The sequence below is a fragment of the Cenococcum geophilum genome (genome assembly GCF_001692895.1).
Source record: "Cenococcum geophilum 1.58 unplaced genomic scaffold K441scaffold_74, whole genome shotgun sequence".
Taxonomy (NCBI): Eukaryota; Fungi; Ascomycota; class Dothideomycetes; order Gloniales; family Gloniaceae; genus Cenococcum; species Cenococcum geophilum.
Window position 1 is genome coordinate 642055 of NW_027137632.1, and position 19845 is coordinate 661899.

Sequence of the window (19845 nt, forward strand, 5' to 3'; positions counted from 1 at the left end):
TAGGTAGAGTATATAAAACAGTGGTACCAAACTAAACTCTTAGTTAAGGAAATTTAACTTATTTCTCATATAAAGCTCTAAATTTAAGGATCTATCTATATACTAATCTGTTTTAGTTTTATTATATAAGATAACTACTAAGCTTATACGGTACGTTAAGCCACAGATTATATATAAGTGCTAGTAATACCCCTAATTAGCTAGGTATATATAGGTTGCTAATATATTAAATAAAAGCTTATACGTACCTAAGCTAAAATAATAGTATTTTAGGGGTTACCCCCTAGCTAGTCTTCCTTCTTATCCTTAATTAACAATAGCGCCGCTACTATACTATTACCACCAGCACCGCTAGCCCCTACCTATAGCAAGCGCAGAGGTCCGCTACTACTATTTTTATCCTTATCTTATACGGAGCAGCGGGCTATATAGTTACGCCACTTATAATTTCTATATGCTCCGCTAAAGTGCCTAGGTACCTAATAATATAATAGAAAAGGGTAATAGCCTAAGCAAGCGCTAAGGCACGCAACGTATAGGTTACCCACCACCCTACCCTAAGATTATATGAGGATGGCGTTAATATATAAAGGCTAGTGCGTTGCTATTTAATAAGGGGAGATTGCGCCTTATATAAACTCCATATCCTATCCTAGAAGGGCCAGCAACGCTTAAGCCTATAGACTGTAGTAGCAGGGAGCTAGCTGCTGCTGTCCTACTATAAGAATGGGATTGACATTGGCACTAGTGGTATTAGTAGTAGTAATAGCGGCGTTATAGAGAACGAGAGCCCTAAGTTAAAGTTAGCTTTATATAAACTTCTAAAGCTAGGGTATAAGCTGCTCTAAAGCTATAGCAAACCTATAAAGCTGTAAAGGGCGCTAGCTTCGTACGAGCTATCCAGAGGATATACTCACATTATTGCTACTACTGCTGCTACTGTTACTAAGGTGAAGTGAGGTAGAGTAACGTTTAGAATTAATATTAAAATACTATATAAGGAAGGCGCGTAATTATATAATAACTAATTACGTAATTTAATTTAAAAACTTGCCAATATATGCCAATTCTTAATATAATCTTTTATTTTTAAAATAAATACGTTATTATTAGAGCTATTTTTATTAAAAGTGTTGCAAATATTAAATATTGGCATTTGCCGATATTTTATTGGCTAGATATTCGCTTATTAAAAACCACGCTGCTTCTAATATCGCTCGCTATTAGGCTAAAGCATCCATAAAGGACTGTTGTATTATAGTTAACTATTCCCTAACTAAGGCTATAATACTTATAGTTAACGCGGAGGGTTTAAGTTTGTTTACTATTTTAATAGTAGTTGTTTTAATGTAACGTAATATAAGGGCGCGAAGAGGCTTTAGGGAAGATTTAAAGGAATAATATAAATTTTATCTAAATCTAAGGGTATATAGCTCTCGCTAAGAACAAGACGTTGCGTAAAAAAGAGAAAGGGATAATAAGAGAATTATATAATTAAATAGTTAGGGGCTTAGTGATTAATGCGTACGTATATACGCACGCAGTCTTTAACAGACTTTAGTAGAATTTAATTGATCTAGTAGAATTTTGTTAAAGCGTTAGAATTTATCTATTAAGTTTTTTACTAAGACATTCTTACTATAACTAGGCTAGTCCCGTTACACATAGGAACCAATAAGGTCCGTAGGCTTTGCTATAATAAGCCTTAGGTTTTAAGCTTAGCGTTCCTAAGTTAGTTAAATTAAGTTGCCTTTTTATATAATTAAACCTCTATTAAACTTAATTAGAGTCTACTTAGTTAACTACTCTTACGGCTTTGCTAGGAACTTAGCTTTTTATAGTTTAGTCTTTTTAGCGTTTATAAAAGTCTAGTCCGCTAAGAAGAGGGTATTATCTATTTAGAGTCTAATAATATTAAGGCCGTTTAATAGGGTGTATAGAAGGTAGGGGTTATATATTAACTGCTCCATCTTAAGTTTATAGACGTAATGTTAGTAATATATCTTAAACTAGTGGTTTCTAGCTTCCGGTACTCCGTAAAGGGGTTTTATAACCTATAAAATTATTCCTAGTTACAAATTAAGCTTAAGAGGTAGTTATATATAGATGTCTTTACTTAGGTAGGTATTAGACTATATATAGGCTTGCGAGATATCCCGTAAGTAGAGGGCTATAGGTTTAGTTTACTGTAGTTTAGGCGTAAGTGTAAGTATAATCCGTTAACTAACTTATTAAATTATAGGCGATTATATAAGAACTAAGTCCTTTTTCTAGTTATTATAAGCTTATATAATAAGCCTTAATTTCTTAAAGGCTTTATTAGTACTAGGGTGCTTAATCTTGTTAATAAAGTATAAGTTAAATATACGGATGCCTTGCGGAACGTCTCTCTCTATTATAACTATAAAGACGCCCTTTTTAAGTAGTCCGTTAATCTCTTTGCATTATAAGTTTATAAAAGGGGTTTTCTATACTAGAACTAATATATTTATAGGTAGGAGTTATCTTACGGGTACGCCTATAGAGGTTAGGTAATTTTTTATTATAGGGTTCTTAGTTATAGGGTGCTTTTAAGGGCGATCTTAGCTACGCTTTATAGTAGGTTTAGCGGGTTTAGTAGGTTTATAGGGGACTTCTAGGGTAGGTAAGGGTGCTTCTAGTTTGTCTGGTTTAACGTTATAGGTGTTTTTAGACCAAAAATAGGGTTTTATAAACGTGCTTCTAAAGCTAGTTAGTTTGCTAGGGAGTTATATACAGTACGTTTTGTCTTTTATAGCTAGTAAATAATAAGGTCCAGTTTAATTACCACTCTTATACTATATAAGGACTTTAGAATTAAGCGGGAGGTTATATACTAAGGTTATATTAGGTCCGTTACGGTGGTGTAAAGCGCTATTAATAGTTTATTTGGCCCGTAACTTAACTATTTCGGCGATTGCCTTCCGTATTACAGCTACTTAATCTATAATGGACGGGGCAGGAGGGTCCAGTTTGCCTATCCTTAGGTAGGCTTTATAAACTAAAAGGGTGGGTACTAGTCTATTAGGGCCAGTGGTGTTATTAACGGCTTTTACGGCTATCTGTAAAGCGAGTTCCTTTTAAATATCTTTATACTCATCCGTAATAATCTAGTAAGCTCTCTATAGAGCTAGGTAAGCTTACTAAATAAGCCTAATAGACTAGTGCATCTTAACTAGAACGGCTTTTATCAAAATAGCCATAGCCATAGCGTATTATTGGAATTCCTTACTAATAAAGTTCTTACTAGCGTTGTAGGTAATATACTTAGGGGGTCTAACGTATGTATCGATCTAGCAGGTCCGTAAAATGTCCTAAGTATATTTTATGGATATATTTTATAACTAATAGGCGGCTTAATAGCGGGTTGCCTTGTTAATTATATATAATACTAGGCTGCTATTAATATATATAATGTCTATATACACTAAGTAGTTAAAATTAAGGTCTTTATAAAGAGTGAACTTAAATCAGCTTAGGGAACGTCCGTATTTCTAGCAGAAGGAGTAGTATTTAGTTAGGTGGTTAATTGCCTTTTTATTAACGTCATTATATCTAAAGCATTTAAGGACTCTATATAGCTTTTCGGCTAATAGGTGGCCGAAATAGCGGTATAGGCAGTAGATTTCCGTACTGGTGAGGTAGTATGGGTTATAGTCAAAAATTCCTAAATGTAGGTCTATAAAGTCTCTCCTCATATAAGGAACGGGTGTCTAAATTGTTATATAATTAGTAAGGTAATATACTTACTTCCTAGGGCAGTTGCGGGGCCAATTAGGGTGTCTATAATATTGTTATAGTAAACCTATAACCTATCTATATCCGCAAGGTAAAGTAGGAAAGGGGTATCCGCTTTTACTATATGGAAATTAACTAGACTAATTAGAGTCTTAACTATAACTAATCTAATTAATACGGTTAAGCTAATGCTAAATTAGACGTTTACGGCCCTAGTTTGCATAGTATTAATACCTATATTATTATTTGTAGCGGTCTTATATATAAGGTATTATCCGTAACCTATAGTAAACTTCTTAGAGGTACCTATATCGATTATAACGCTATAGAATTCTTTGGAGGTATAGCGTTCTATAGTAATATATGCAAATAGGTCCTATTTATAGTCTATAACATCCGTAATAGGTCCAATAAATATACTTATAGGTTGGTTTTTGGGTGCGATTAAGTGTATAAAGGAGTGGTCGGCTAATACGGTCGTAATATTAAAGGCTTAACCGTCCGTAAAAGGTCTAAAAGTAGTTAGGAACGTCTCTAAGGTCTCCTATTCCTAAGTATTTAAGTTAAAGTTAATTATAAGGGCTTCTATTAACTTGTTAAAAGACTCCTTTACTTCCTTTCCTTTATAGTCTAAGATAAACTAGTTAATCCAACTATTAAATCTCTTTTTAGACTTATTATATTCTTTCTAGGTATGCCTTATAGACTAATATCCTTTCTTACCGTATATAAAGCACTTCTAGCCGGTTTATTTATAGGGGTATACTTTTATATAGGAGTTGCTGCGGGGGTTATAGGTGGGGCTTAATTGGTATAGGTACTGCTAGCGGTAGCGGCGGTCCGTAAAGTAGGCATCTAAGTTAGTTTATGGGTTTTATAAATCTATAGTAAAGGCTTAAGTACTGCCTAGCGGGTTTAAAACTTTATATATTGTAATAGAGGATTATAAATCATTAATAAGGCTAGCTAAGGTGTCTATAGGCTTATAATAGGCGTGTTTATAGAGTTCTATTTCCTAGTAAGCTATAATAAGTTTATTATATAGGAAGTCGTCTATTTAAAGCTTAGTATTAAAGCCGTGCTATAGGTGCCGAAGGTCTTTAATAAGAATTTATAGGCACTTTATAGTCGATTTTTTGGTGTTCTTATTAATTACGGTCTATAACTTAATCGCATTTTATTATATAAGGATATTACGCTTATATTCTAGCCCTTTAAAGTAGTTATATATAGCTTTATATAGCTTATTAAAGGGGACACTAAGGGGGTTGCTTTTAAGGTTAGTATAATAGTGGTTAAGGGCTAGGCCGCGTAGTATAGTAGAGTAGGCTTAGCTAAACTCCTATTTAGGAATATTAGCCTTCTAATAAAGGTCTATAAAGATAGTTAGTTTAAAGTTAAAGTTATTATTTTTACTACTATATTTAGATTTATTAGTATAGAGCTTAGCTAGGTTAGCTAGCTCCTTACTAAAAGTCTTTACTTAGGTAGTTTATAGATCTATAACTTAAGTACTAGAAGGGTTTTGGTCCGTATTTTGGTTTATAGGGGTATTATAGTCTATAACTTAAGTACTAGGTATACTTTAGCCCGTAAGATTAATTCTTAGATCTCTTTAGTCTATAAAATAAATTTAGTTAAATAGGTCGTCTATAAGACCAGAGATCCTATTAAGTTTAAAAGAGGTAAAGAGTCCGCTAGTTTTAATGTGATTTAAGATCTGCTCTTTAGTCTATTCCGTTTAATCCTCCTTATATAATATATTATATAGAGACCGTATAATAGTAACTCGTTTGTCCTTTTTAATCTATATACCTTAGTGATATAAAAGGGTTTATAGGTTGTAGGTAGCTATAAGGTTATAAGCCTTAAAGATAGCTTCCATAAAGTCCGTAAAGTCTTCCTTATATTATTCCTATAGATCATTATTTAGAAGCTTAAAGTATCCGTATTTAAGGATTTTAAAATTAATATAGTTGTTAACGCCGTTTGTAGACGTGAGGTCGACTCCCTAACTCCACTTCTTTTAACCTTCATTAATTTGCTTGCTTATATCTGCTATATTATATAGCGTAGTATATATATATAAGCTGTAACGGGTTAAAAGGAGCTTGTGGTGGGTGGTAGTGTCTTATAGCGGGTGGAGGTCTTATAATAGTCCGTAAAATTAATTACTAGGTCCGTAATGGTTTATAGGAGGGTAGGGGGTTCCGTAAAGGTCTATATTCGCGTTTATAAACTTCTAGTAAACTATACTAAGACCTGAATAAGTATATAGAGATAGTAATATAGTCTATAATCCCCAACTTCCGACCTTCTAGCAGGTCGTACTAGGATTTAAACAGGTAGTCACTATTATATATTGTTTAGGGAAAGGTGTTAAGTAATTACTGATCTGTGCGCGCTTACTAATTAGTGTTTATATCAACTTAATAATATAAGTAAGTTATATCCAGGGGCACGAAATACGTGTAGTATCGTATGCTCTTTTGGATAGTAGTAACTGTCGATTCTATTAAGGTAGACTATATAGTCTATATACTAACGCGCCTCCCCCCTAATTAGTTAGCACTCTATAAATAAGTGGTTGGTGCACCAAACGCGTAACTACGCGTTTGGTATACCACGTGTTATAATTATACATTATCTAATATATACCTTTTAAGAGGGCCCGTTACACTTATATAGAAGGATATTATTTAAAAGCTTAAGGCTAGGGCTAATAGCAAAGGCAAAGATAAAGGCAAAGCTATTAGTAAAGGATATAGCTAGGTATAGCGGAAGCGGTAATTTAGGGGGGTATAGAGTTAGAGAGTGAAAAAGAGAACAAAAGTGTAATAAGGGCTGTAAAGAAGGCTATAATAGTGGAGAGAAAGGATTTGGGTGGTCTGTAAAGGAGATCTACTTCTTCCCCCCCTCCTCCTCTCCGTAGTTATCGTCTATATCTTTAAAGCTATCTTTTAAATCTAACTTTTAATACTACCTTACCCCTGACTTAATTACAAAGTAGGTATATAAAAAAAACTATATATTTAAAATAGCTTAAAAGACCCTATAGAGTTATCTATATTAATATATTACTACTTATAGTAATAACCTGAAATACTTATACAGGAAATATTTTATCTATTTAAATAGAGTAAATAAAATAAGCCTATTTCCAATCTATTACTTAACCCGTTTACCTATACATTAGGGTAATTTAGGATAATTACTTAACCTATGGTAGGCCTTAAGCCCACGTGATAATTAAGTCCTTATCTATAATAAAAATATATACTATAAACGTTAAATAAATAAAAGTATATGTTTATAATTATTATATTATACTAAAATATATATCACTTAGAATACTAATAAACTTACGCGTAAAAGCTTATATATTTATAGCTTATACTTTATCTTTTTTTATAAACTTATTTAAAGAATTAAATAGAGGTTTAAATAGAGGTTTTAGGAGGGTACTGTCGTTTCGGAAATATCGGGAACTTGCTTAGAGCCATAACGCGCGTATCTACCCCATAATTAAAATTATATACCCTATAGCCCTACTAATATAGCTTTAATTTATATAAATAGGGGCTTATTTTATAGCTCTACTTTAAGGCTATAAAATAATATATAATTTATATAATTTAAAGCCAAATTGGTAGAGATATAGGGGGTACTTTACTAAGGCTGTAAAACTTAATATAGCCTCTCTCCCTCTAAAAACGAGCACCCCCAGTAGCTCTACCAATTTGGCTTTAAATTATATAAATAATACCTTATTATATAGCCTTAAATTAAAGCTATATTAGTAGTGTAACGGAACCTTATAGCAAGAACTACGATGGGCTCGTTATTGGGCTAGGTGTGTAGGAAATGCAAGTATAAAAGTCAACAACGTAATAACAACTGGTGGAGTGGTTGCCTAACAGATTAACTCCAATTATATTCTAAGAATTACTATAAGGAAGGAACTATCTAGGTAGGGACTAAGGGTCCTTAAATACACAACTGTACTCCTATAAAATCCTTCTTATACGTAATATACGTCTTATATATAAGGTACGTAAGTTCCTCTTATTCCTCTTATTTAATACGTAGCATATTATATAACCTTAGTTACCATTCCTTATTATATAGTTCTATCGGCTCTATCCTAGACCGTACCTAAATTAACTAACTAGCTTCTTCCGTCTTTTCTCTAAGTAGTTATAATATTATACTTAAAGCGTCCGTAACACTATCTCCCTTCTCTTTATCTTCGTCCTTAAAGATTTAAAATATCTCTAAGTTATTTACTAGAGGTATAATATCCGTCTAATTAATTTGGTTAATATTATTGCTTATTATACCTAAAGTAATTTCTTCTTTATACGCCTAACGTCGTGCCCGCACTATTGCTGTAATATTATCTCTTAGTAAGATTATACCGTCTCCGTGTTCTTGTTATTTAAAAGAGGGGTTAGTTTATATTGCGTTGGTAAACCTATCTTTGTAATAACTGTCCTCTTGCTTAGAGTATACTAAAGCGAATATTTATTTGTCCTATAATATTTACTCTACTTTTAATACTAAATATACGCGACCTATTACTCTTAATAGTCGTCTAGTTCCTTAATTAATTTATCTTAGGGTTTTATATTTAATCTGCTGCTATATAGCTAGATGGTAAACTATTATAAGCCCTTACTAAGTTAAAATGTTCCTATGACGCGGAACAGAAGGCCCTAAATGCTTAAATTGCGGCGTCTGCTTATCTACTTCGTCTTAAGAAGGTTCGTAAGAAGGTTTATTTTAAGGAGTAAAAACTTATAAAATAGGGTCTATAGGAACTAGGTAATAAAAGAATGGATTCTCCTCTAATAGAGAAGGAAATAGATCTAAGTAGTTTGGTAACTGCTCTTCTTAGGTCCCCCTTAGGTAACTTATTCTTTGGCGATTTCTTTTTATTAATGCTGCCTAACCTAATCTCTTCCGATACTCCTATACCTTTCCTATAGCGTTCTTTAAATTCTCTAGTAGCTCCTAGGTAGTCTTAGTATAGCCTATCCACTTAACCTTATACTATATTTTATCATCAATATCCTTATAATTAACGATCTTTAAAACTTGCTATTTATCTTCTTCTTATCCTCTATACGTGTCTACTTTATAGCCTAGTAGCTTAATATTCCCATATACTGGCTCTAGCATTGCGATATACTATATAGGGTAGATCTTTATTTTAGCTGGTAGGTTTAGCTTAAACGTAACTAGTGAAATCCTCTATGTAATTTTAAAAGGTCTTAGTCTAATATAGTCCAATTTCTTACTTAGTCGTTAACTCTTAAAATTTTTATATAGTAGCCATACTTTATCTCCCTCCTTAAGATCTAGTCCCTTAGATCTCTTAGCATTATAGTACTTTTTTATTCTTTGCTGTACTACCTTAGCTATTTCTATAAGGTCTACATAAAGATTTATTAAATCCTTTATTCTTTCTTTAGCTATACTACTCGTTTTCTTTGCTTGCTATAGTAACAACGATATTCTTAGCTTATATCTATAATTTGCTTTAAATAGTAATGTGCCTATTCCTTCTTAAGGTGTTATATTATATATAAACTATATAACTGGTAATAGCGATACCTAATTATTCTATATATAATTAATATAATGCCTTAAATACTGTTCTAGTGTCTAGTTTAATCTTTCTGTTTAACCGTCTATCTGTGGATAATATACGGTGGAAGTTACTACTTAAACTCCTTGCTCCGCTAAGAACACTTCCTAGAATACTACTATGAATCTTAGATCCCTATCTAATATAATCTTGCTTAGTGCTCCATATCTTATAAACACTTCTTTAATATAGATTCTAGCAATATCCTCCGCTGAGATTTCTTCTGTACATGCTATAAAGTATCCCCACTTTATAAGCTTATCCACTATTACTAAGATCGCGTTATAATCTTGTCCGGTAATAGGATCTTTTAATTTTAGTAACTTAATAATAAAGTCCTATAATATAACCTCCTATAGTCTCTCTAGTATTTTAACAGGTTGTAGCCCTCTATATAGCTTATGCCTTATTAATTTATTCCTTTAGCAATCTAGATACTCTTTAGTGACCCTTCTAGCTATCCTTTAGATTCCGTTAATAATATACTCCTTCTAAAGTCTTAATACTAAGCCCGTGGCTCTATTATGTTCTTAAGTTAGTCCCTTATAGAAGTCCTTTATAAACTGCTCTGCTATGCTTCTTAGGATATACTTTACTTCTTAATTTTTGTATATATCCGTCTATAGATCTTCTAGCTATGCTTCTAGAATTCTTTATGCCTAAAAGCTTTCTGGTATCTTATAGACTTTCTCTAGTTTATTATCTTCTTAAGTTACTGCGATTTTCGGATAATTATACCTAATTAATCCATCTATATCTTTTCGTAATAAAGCCCCTAATGGCTTTTCCTCATTTTATAGTTTAGCTTTGCGGCTTAGAGCATCTACCCGTGTATTGTCTATACCTTTGGTATACTAAATCTTAAAATAGTATTCTGTAAGCATCTCTACCTATCTAACCTATCTTTAATTAAGTTCCTTTGTTGTTAGGAATCCTATTAGGTTCTTATAATCTATCTTAACTATAAATAGTTTCTCTATGCCTTATAAAAATGCTCTCTATTTCTTTAATACTATAACTATACCTAATAACTCCTTATTATAGATGTTATAGTTTAATTCTAGTGGTGTTATCTTCCGACTATAGTATGCTACTAAATACCATCCATTTTAATGCCTTTGCATAAAGTATGCTCCTAGTGCATAGTCTAATGCATTTGTCTTTATAACCGTCTCTAGTCCTAGTTAATAGATTTTAAGAACTAGCTCCTAGGTAAACAACTCTTTAACTTTCTTAAAGAGTTCTCTTTACTCCTCTCCCTATACCTATAGTTCTTCTTTCTTTATTAACCGCGTAAATGGCTTAATGTCCTTTAACCACTGCGCTATAAACCTCCTATAGTAATTGCAAAACCCTAGGAACAATCTTAACTATATAACGTTCTCTAGTTTCTACCAATTTACTATAGCCTTAATCTTCTTTAGATCTATGCTAAGTTAGCCTAGTTTAATAATAAATCTAATGAAATCGGTCTTCCTAGTAAAGAACTCGCATTTCTTAATTACTACTGGCATCTATTCTTCCTATAGTCTCTTTAAAACCCATTTAACGTGTTCCCCGTATTCTTCCTTAGTTATTAAGTAGATAATAATATTGTTAAGATATACTATAACAAATTTATCTAAGTATTCTCCTAATATATTATTAATACGCTTTTAGAATATTACTGGTACGTTTATAAGCCCGAATTATATAACTAATAGTTTATATAGTCCTTCCTTTAACCTAAAGGCTGCCTTCCATTTATTGCCTTCCTTAATCCTAATCTAATAGTACACCTATCTTAAATCTATCTTCGTGAAGATTTGCGCATTACCTATCCTATCTTAAATTTCGCTAATTAAGGATAAAGGATACCTATCCTTCCTAGTAATGCTATTTAACTGTCTATAATCGATACACAGCCTTAGTTTGCCATTTTTCTTTAGTATAAATAGTACTAGATAACCCGCTAATAATTGCAATAGTCTAATATATCCCTTTCGTAGATTTTCTTAGATAAACTCTTTTAACGCTCTACCTTCTTCTTTAGTAAGCTTATAGATTAAAAAGAACTTTAAACTTATTCCTAGTTCTAATTCTATCTTATAGTCCCATACTGCATATTCTAATAGCTTTTTACTTTCCGGTGACCATAGTTTTTTGCTATACTTATAGTATCTCTTTAGTATATAACTTAGTCCTTTTTTTATTTCTTTATAGGTTGCTCCTACTTAGTACTATACCAACTTAGCTTATTATTATATCTTGCGGCGTTAAGTATCTCTAATATTAACCTAACCTGTAATCTAATTAATCCTTAGATTATATTCCTATAACTAAGGCATACCTAATACTGCCTCGTCCCGTCCTAATGGTAGGATATTAAAAGACATCTTAACTTATCTTCCTTTGATAGTTATCTAAATAGGTCCTATTTTAAGATTAATAATCCCTCCTCTATAGGTTATTAGATCTCCTAAAATCGTAACTAATAGGTAAGGTTGCTCCTTTTGTCTATACAGTAGTCCTATTCTCTTAACTACTGCTAGTAAAATATGGTTTCGCGTTGCTCTACTATCTATTAGCGCTTCGAACTGCTAATCTTACCAATTAATTCGTAAATTTAGGTATTATCCTTAAATTCCTTTAAGGGTCTAAGGCTCTATTACTGGCTCCCTCTAGTCCTATAGGCCTCTACTTTTCCTAACTATTAGCTACTTAATCCTAGTACACTTAGCTTACTCTTTAGCTAATACCTAGTTCGCTTTTTATCTTTAATATACTATAAACATATATTCTCTAGGCATTCCCACCACTATTGTCTGTCTAAGCATTCTTCCGTAAGGAATTTTCCTAGTTAAAGTACTAAACTTCCTTCCTCTTAGACCTTTGCTAGATGCCATCTATATATATATTTAGTATTCCTATACTATTACTCGTCCGTTATCCAGTATATCCTTATAAGGTATTTCCAATTCTTTTCCTTTAGATTCTTATACATTTCGCATATATTATCTATATACGCAATCTATAATAACGTATGGTATACTAGGTGCTTTGGGTTAACTCTTAGCTCGTCTTTATCTCTAAGTTTAAACCTTTATTGTGCTAATCTAAACGTTATAACTTTATTCACAGGTACTAAAATACATCTCTTACTTCTCTAGTCCTCTAAACGTTTCTCTAAATCCTTTAACATTATAATTAAGGCTCCTTTAATATATGTTATGGCCTTTTCTGTAATTAGGTGGTCCTAGATAACTTTTTTATCCAACTATATATAGAAATCTTCCCACTTATTATTGTGCCTTTGCCTATACCACTTTTAGTATAGCTACTGGAGTATATACAGTCTATCCATAAAGAAGTATCTTCTTATTACTATATCGTGACAGCCCTTTATATGTTATTCCTCGAACCTAATTAGAATCCCTAGATCCTCTTTACTTTCCAGTTCAGTAAGCCACTTAGCTCTTAGTGTGCCTACTCTCGGCCTATTAGTGATTCTTTATACTAGTGCTCTGTCCTTTATACGTCCCAATATACTAGATCTCTTATCTAGTTTCTGTTCTTGCTATGTAATAATTCTTTACCTAAACTCTTCTATAGTTTCTTTTAGTTTGCGCCTTGCGCTCTAATCCTTAAAGTCGTCTTACTTCTTAATCCTAGTATTAACTTTTCGATCTTTAGGCTAAATACTACGTTCCCCTAATAAGTCTTCTGGGTTTATATATCTGTCTCCTAATCTAACTGCTATTTATATTGCAGATTCTCTAACCTATAAAGAAGCTCCTTACCTCTTGCCTATAGGTGTCCTTATTTATATTCCGAAATCTTAGTCCCTTAGATTCTTTAATCCTAAGCTTGCTTCTAACTTAAGCTTAGCTCCCGCCTTAGTCCAACTAGGCGTCCGTAATGTTCTTATCTCGTCTTAAAAGTCTTAAATCTTACTCATCTTGTCTTAAGAGTCTTATGCCTATGGGAAACTCTATCCTAAGCTCATTTATATATTTCTGAACTAAGCTACTACCCTGCTCCATCGGTTTTCATCTATTATAGGTCCTTAGGTATACCTTATCTCGTCTTAAGAATCTTAGTTATCTCTTATCTCATCTTAAGAATCTTAAGCCTTTAGCCTTTTGCCTTTATTAAGTGCCGAAGTAGTTTACTATCCTACTTCTCTTACGTCTCGCGAAGCGATAGACATTGTATCTAATGGGGTTTCGATCCCTACTAATATTCCTTATTCTATAGTAGAATTATCCTCTACCTCTAGTATAACATCTCCAAGGTCTACTTACTCCCAGTAAGTGGCCCTTATTGCCTTATTGTTACGGAATGTTTCGCCTAAGTCGAATTTATTATCCTTAATATCCGATCTGCGAACTAGTTTGTTAGTTCCTCTATATCTTATAGGTGCTAGCTCTTATAGCCAATAGCTTACGCTATACTTAGCGTCCTTATGAATTTGGCATGCGTTATTATAATAAAACGTAAAACTTCTAATTAAACATTCTTTTGTTCCTTGTAGCATATTGTTATCCCTCTATATATATATATCGTCTACTAGTCTTATGCCTTTTACTATATAGTAACTCTACCTACTTCTATAGTCTCTAATATAATAACCCTATTTTCCGCAATTTATATAAGCTCCTTCTTTAAACTATTTCTCTTGCTATAGAGTCCGCCTAAATATCTTCTGCTATTAAGATCCCTAATTTGGCCTTTGCTCCTTAGACCTTTAATTACTTAATCCTTATCCTCTAGGTTTTTATAGTTTACTCTATCTCTTATAGGCTTCTTTGGTACCACTTAGGTCTATTAGCTTTGCGCCATACCATAGTTTCTAACTTAGCTTTTGTCGTTATATATTCTGCGCCTTATATAACTATAAAACTCTATCCTAGCCTCTCTTAGCCTATTTCCTTTAGTAGATCTAATTATTAATCTTAATTACCTAATCTATTAGTTCCCTTAGGGTATCCGCATCTTCTATTAGAATAATTATATCCTAGACTTTAGCCTTAAGTCCCTATTTATACTATACTATAAGCGCCCTATTATTCCACTCTATTTATATTACTAGCGTTTAGAACTATATTATATACTTAATTACTAAAGTTCGTTATATAAGGTTCTAGAGTTTTCTTTCCGCTATAGTTATTTCTTCTAGGTCTCTAAATATCTACGTAAGTTATTCTATAAATCCTTCCTAACTTAAGAACATAAATCGCACGTCTTAGTTAGTGGTCGTCATTCCGTTTGCCTATATCTCCGTAAGGTAAGGTTTAAACCACTTAAGTGCTTTTCCTAATAAGAATAGTCCTATATAGGCTATCCGATCCACAGGTATAGGTAACTTTACTCCCTCCTATAAGACCTTAAAGTGTATTTGCGTAAGGAATCCTTTAAGCTTTAACCTTTCTCCTATAAATCTCTTAATTAATAGTAGCTTAATCTTTACTGCTCCTATCCCGTTAAGTCTTTCTTCTAATACTATATTGTTAGCTATTAGCTAGTTAACTATTTCCTATAGCTATCTGACCGTCATAGGTTACTATAAGTTAGTATCTACCATACTAGTATCACCTCCTGTCCTTAAAGTAGTTGCTACCGTTAATGGCGTCATAGTGGCTGCTTTTAGTGGCATGTTATTTAACTTCTTATATTAATACTATAACTAGGTAGTAATTATATAATGGAACCTTATAGCAAGAACTATAATAGGCTTATTATTGGGCTAGGTGTATAGAAAATGCAAATATAAAAGTCAACAACGTAATAATAACTGGTGGAGTGGTTACCTAATAGATTAACTCCAATTATATTCTAAGAATCACTACAAGGAAGGAACTATCTAGGTAGGGACTAAGGGTCCTTAAATACACAACCGTACTCCTATAAAATCCTTCTTATACATAATATACGTCTTATACGTAAGGTACGTAAGTTCCTCTTATTCCTCTCGTTTAATACGTAGCATATCATATGACCTTAGTTACCATTCCTCGTCACATAGTTCTATCGGCTCCATCCTAGACCATGCCTGAATCAACCAACTAGCTTCTTCCGTCTCTTCTCCAAGTAGTCGTAACATCGTACTTAAAGCGTCCGTAACAAGTAGGGCTATAAGGGGTATATTGTTTTAATTATAGGGTAGATATACGCGTTGTAGCTCTAAGCAAGTTCCTAATATTTCCAAAACGACAGTAATACGTTAAATCCTTTATTAAGATTTAGATTTTTAAAAGGCTTGTTTTTAGGTTTAAAAGGTTCTAGCTAGGCGTTAAAAATTACTATTAGAATTAATAAGAATATATTGCGAGAGAGAAGGAGGTATAGTATTATAAGAGAAACTCCTTAAATAATCTTATAGAAAGGAAGCATCTATAGGCGAGACTAAAAATTTTAACTCTTACCTATATATTAGAATATATAATATAGAATTAGTCCTATATTTACATCTTAATATCCTTTTACTCTACGATAAAATCTTTTTACTATACTATAAGAGCTTTCTACTACACTATAAGAGCTTCCTACTATATTATAAAAGCTTCCTACTACATTACAAGAGCTTTAAGTCTCTATATATTTATAAGAGCTGTTTAAATATTTAATTATTATCGCTCTTTATATATGAATATATCGTTATAAGGCAATGGATAAAAATACCATCGGCAATACTGGTGATTTACAATAGTTTCATAAAATAGATCTGCCTCGTTTACTTTGGGAGCATTGGCTGGGAGGGGTGGAATGGCGTGGGCATTTGGAGGCGGATATATGGTAGCTATGGACCGAAATATCTTTGCTCAATGTAATGGGGACACTTATAGGACCCAATAATCATTGATGATTTACAAGTTTGGCTATATACGTGCAGTGGCTTGTGATGTTAGCCAAGTAGGCCTTAGATAAAATGTAATTTTCTTGTCTACGAAGCGAACATCTTCGATATTTCTTAGTAAGGATTTATGTATCGTGAAAGCTAAACGATAATTTAATATCCTAGATCATTCTGAGTCTAATTCGAGACATGGCTGTCAAGTATTTTCTATATAAGGATTCCTGGAGTGGAGCTGAAAGAGATCGTTAAATAACTTCATTAAGGATTGCAAACCACCACTTGTGGTGTCTTAAGTAATATGTTCATGGAGATATAGATCAAACGGTTGAAAAGTACTCAATTGATGAATCTCGTAAGGGAGGGATTTCTTTCTGTGGGTTATCTGCCCCTTAGTCCATGAATAATTGCCTCATGGACTTGAAACGCGCGACTGCAAGTGAGTATTATCAAGAACCAAAAATGGGCTCTTCTAAGCCCTCCCCGAGATTATGTAAGATATACAATTGAAATCCTATATGCGTCGAATGAAAGGACCTCGGCTTAAAGACCTAGCGGGGTCGGCGTCTGCAGTGAGCGTAGCTAAAGGCGCCAGGAAGTAAGTAAAACCTAAACTTTTCATATTTTGGTTTTACAGCAAGTTATGCATCTCCACATATTCCAGCTGTCAAAAACGTGCTGTATGTGGAACCCAATTGTTAGCGTGTGGAGAACTGCCGTTTTCCCCGCGTCTTTCCCTGTAACTGCCGATCTTTTTTTCGCAAACCCCCCCCCCGGCTGCCACCTTCGTCCCAAGTCCGAGTGAAAACGCGTACATTGAACAAACGAGCCTATCCAATACAAATTAGGCTATGTGCCTATTCTCCTCTACACCAGTACACGGCTTATCCCAGAAAGTCGATGATAATTATAAACCCCCTAATTGATATTCATATACCTCCCTAAAATAGGCCTAGATCCTTCTATTTTAGTTTTAAAAATTACGTAAATTTAGCTTTATAGCTAGCTCTATAAAATATAAATTGCATTAATGCCTCAACTTATCGCAAGCTATTAGTATTTAAGTAAAAGCCGCATATACTAGGCGTGGGTATAGATATAGGCGTTAGCTATACCTATAGAGGCAGTTTATAGGTATTAAGTAGAGGTAGTAATACTTAAATTAGCCCACGTGATATTTGTTAGACTACTATATAATTTAATTAATTAAAGACTCCGGTAAAGGGATACCTTTTAACTAATTTGCGAACGCTTTCTAATTAATATCTAAATACTACTTACTTAATTAAGTTTAAATAATTTTGTTAAGAATTAAAGTAGGAATATTCCGGAATACTTAGTAATCCGGTATGAGGCAGAATAGTGCTTCTGCATCTGTGCCATGTACGACTTCTTCCCGTCCCGCTCTTCTCCGCGGGTAATTTGATACCAATCTGTCAAACACTAGAAGGGTTTGTACAATGCCGTGTCATCTTCCCTAATGCCGCAACATGTCTGGGGTTGAGGGGGCCTGATGCGGGATTAGAGGATCCATATCTTGGTGAGCTAGGTGCTACCGTTTGAACCGACCTTATATTTATTCCATCACGCTGCGTCTTCATGTTGTGGAGGCGTATCATCTTCCTCAAATTTTCTTATTAGGGTTTTTATCACTGCGTGGTCCTCTTAACCTTTTCTTTACGCTTTCCAGCATCCTATAAAACCATCGATTCCTTGCGCGGTACAAATATTACACTACCTAGCAAGATGGCACACCGACACAGCCATATCGAGAGGTTGCGCACGCACGAGATGGAATTGGGTGCTACAGAAGCAGTGCAACGACACTTCTCAAGAGATGTAGTTGAAACCAAACCAGTATCACAGCGGAAGCTTGATTTTGAACATAGCCGACCGCGGTGGCTGAGAGAAATGGCTGCCGAAGCTACAGGCGTATTCCTTTTCGGTGAGTAAAACTGTCCTCTTGGACTGTTTATCTCAACACAAATTTATTGATGGGCAAAAATGAAAGCTAACTGCCAAACTTACAGTCTACCCGGGAATCGCATCTATCGCCACATATATCCTCAATGAAGCCAACCCAGCATTTGGATCCATCCCTCAGATCGGTTGGGCGTTTGCCATTGGTATCGCTCTCGCCGTCATTACCTGTGCTTCAGCATCTGGTGGCCATTTTAATCCGGTATATCCGCCTCTTTCGAACCCTAGTCCAACCCTTTCCTACCTCAGATGCGCGAGGTCATACCGATCGTTAATCAGATATTGACTAACCCTTGTAGGCTATAACCATTTGTTTCGCTATCTGGCATGAGGAGATTTCTGCTTTTAAAGCCGCCTCCCTTGCGGCTGGAAAGGGTCTTGTGTACGCTGGCGGCCCAGCCAACATCCTTTGCACGTTCCCTGGCCCGAACCAGAACAATCTGAGCCTATTCCTAATCGAATTTTTCGTCGACAGCTTTATCGTAAGTTTTCTTGCCCATCTTAAATTTCCTCTTTTTTCTACTGGATAAACTTTTAATATTTGCACGCGCAAACACTTATGCACCGACTCCTGCACGGCCTGGCTAACGCCCTCTACCTAGGGAATCGTAACTTGGGCTGCTCTCGATCCCGCGAACCCCTTCGTTTCTCCGACTGCCGTCCCCTTCGTTATCGGCTTGGCATATGGAATTATGATTTGGGGTTTTGCCGACATCTCTGTCAGCACCAATATGGCCCGTGACCTTGGCGCCCGTATTGTAGCCGCCATCTTCTTCGGTGGTGAGGCCTTCTCCTACAAGAAGTACAGTTGGATCGCAATCCTGGTGAATGTACCAGCCACGATATTTGCAACTGGCTACTATGAGATGTTGATGCGGGATAGCTTGAAGAAGATTAGTAAGGGTCATGCAGTGCATGTGGAGGGAGAGGAAGGATTGTCAAGGCATCTGAGCAAGACGGGGATTATGGAGAATGGAACAACGGATTCGCTGAAGAAGGGATTTACCAATGTGTAAACTAGCAAGAGCAATCTACGCTAGAAGAGACGACAGTTGGAAATTCTGAAGAAAGACTATGTACTTGTAAAACGGAGACTATAGTTTAGGGTAAATACAAAATCCACCCTCAAAGTTTCGTTTATTTCGACCTCCACTAACTATAACTGAATCCACCTCCTGCTGATTGGGGTTCTTTAGTCGGTTAAAAAGGGGGGGATATAGCGCGCTAGGTTTCAGGGAATTTCTACAGTAAAAACTCTTTGATACGATATTTGATTACAACAATATACTCTATATTACGATCTGCATCTCTTAATCAAATTTTTTTGGTGTGTTTTACGATAAACTGACTTCTAATAATACCGTTAAGTCCCTGCCACCAAAATCAGTATAACCTGAAAAAAAATTGTATGGGAGGGAAGCTATTTAGCCCGTAAGGTAGATACCCTACGCCCTTTTCGGACACTTGGTAACGTGTCGGCCTCCTTTTTCCTGCTTATTAACCCAACACGCGACATTGTGAGTAAAAGACGTGATATTCACCCATCTTTATGAGAGATAACCCGTGTTAGGAAAAATTATCTATCAAACCACCACAATTTCAGTTTCGGTCCCGCCAGCGTGCCATT

The 19845-nt window shown here is 34.4% G+C and overlaps 1 protein-coding gene across 1 annotated transcript; it reads left to right on the plus strand.

The window, feature by feature from the left end:
* The first annotated feature begins 17649 nt into the window (after positions 1-17649).
* On the plus strand, positions 17650-19325 carry K441DRAFT_647346 (putative glycerol uptake facilitator). The gene is made up of 4 exons (XM_067646853.1): positions 17650-18183; positions 18269-18420; positions 18518-18700; positions 18821-19325. The coding sequence occupies exons 1-4, from the start codon at positions 17985-17987 to the stop codon at positions 19232-19234; spliced, it is 948 nt and encodes a 315-aa protein (XP_067497600.1). The 5' UTR covers positions 17650-17984; the 3' UTR covers positions 19235-19325.
* The last annotated feature ends 520 nt before the right edge of the window (positions 19326-19845 follow it).

Excerpts from the sequence above, each read along its gene's own strand:
- K441DRAFT_647346 (XM_067646853.1), top strand. The coding sequence starts at position 17,985 with ATGGCACACCGACACAGCCATATCGAGAGGTTGCGCACGCACGAGATG. Across the intron at positions 18,184-18,268 it reads TACAGGCGTATTCCTTTTCG|TCTACCCGGGAATCGCATCT; the intron begins GTGAGTAAAACT and ends CCAAACTTACAG. Across the intron at positions 18,421-18,517 it reads CTGGTGGCCATTTTAATCCG|GCTATAACCATTTGTTTCGC; the intron begins GTATATCCGCCT and ends TAACCCTTGTAG.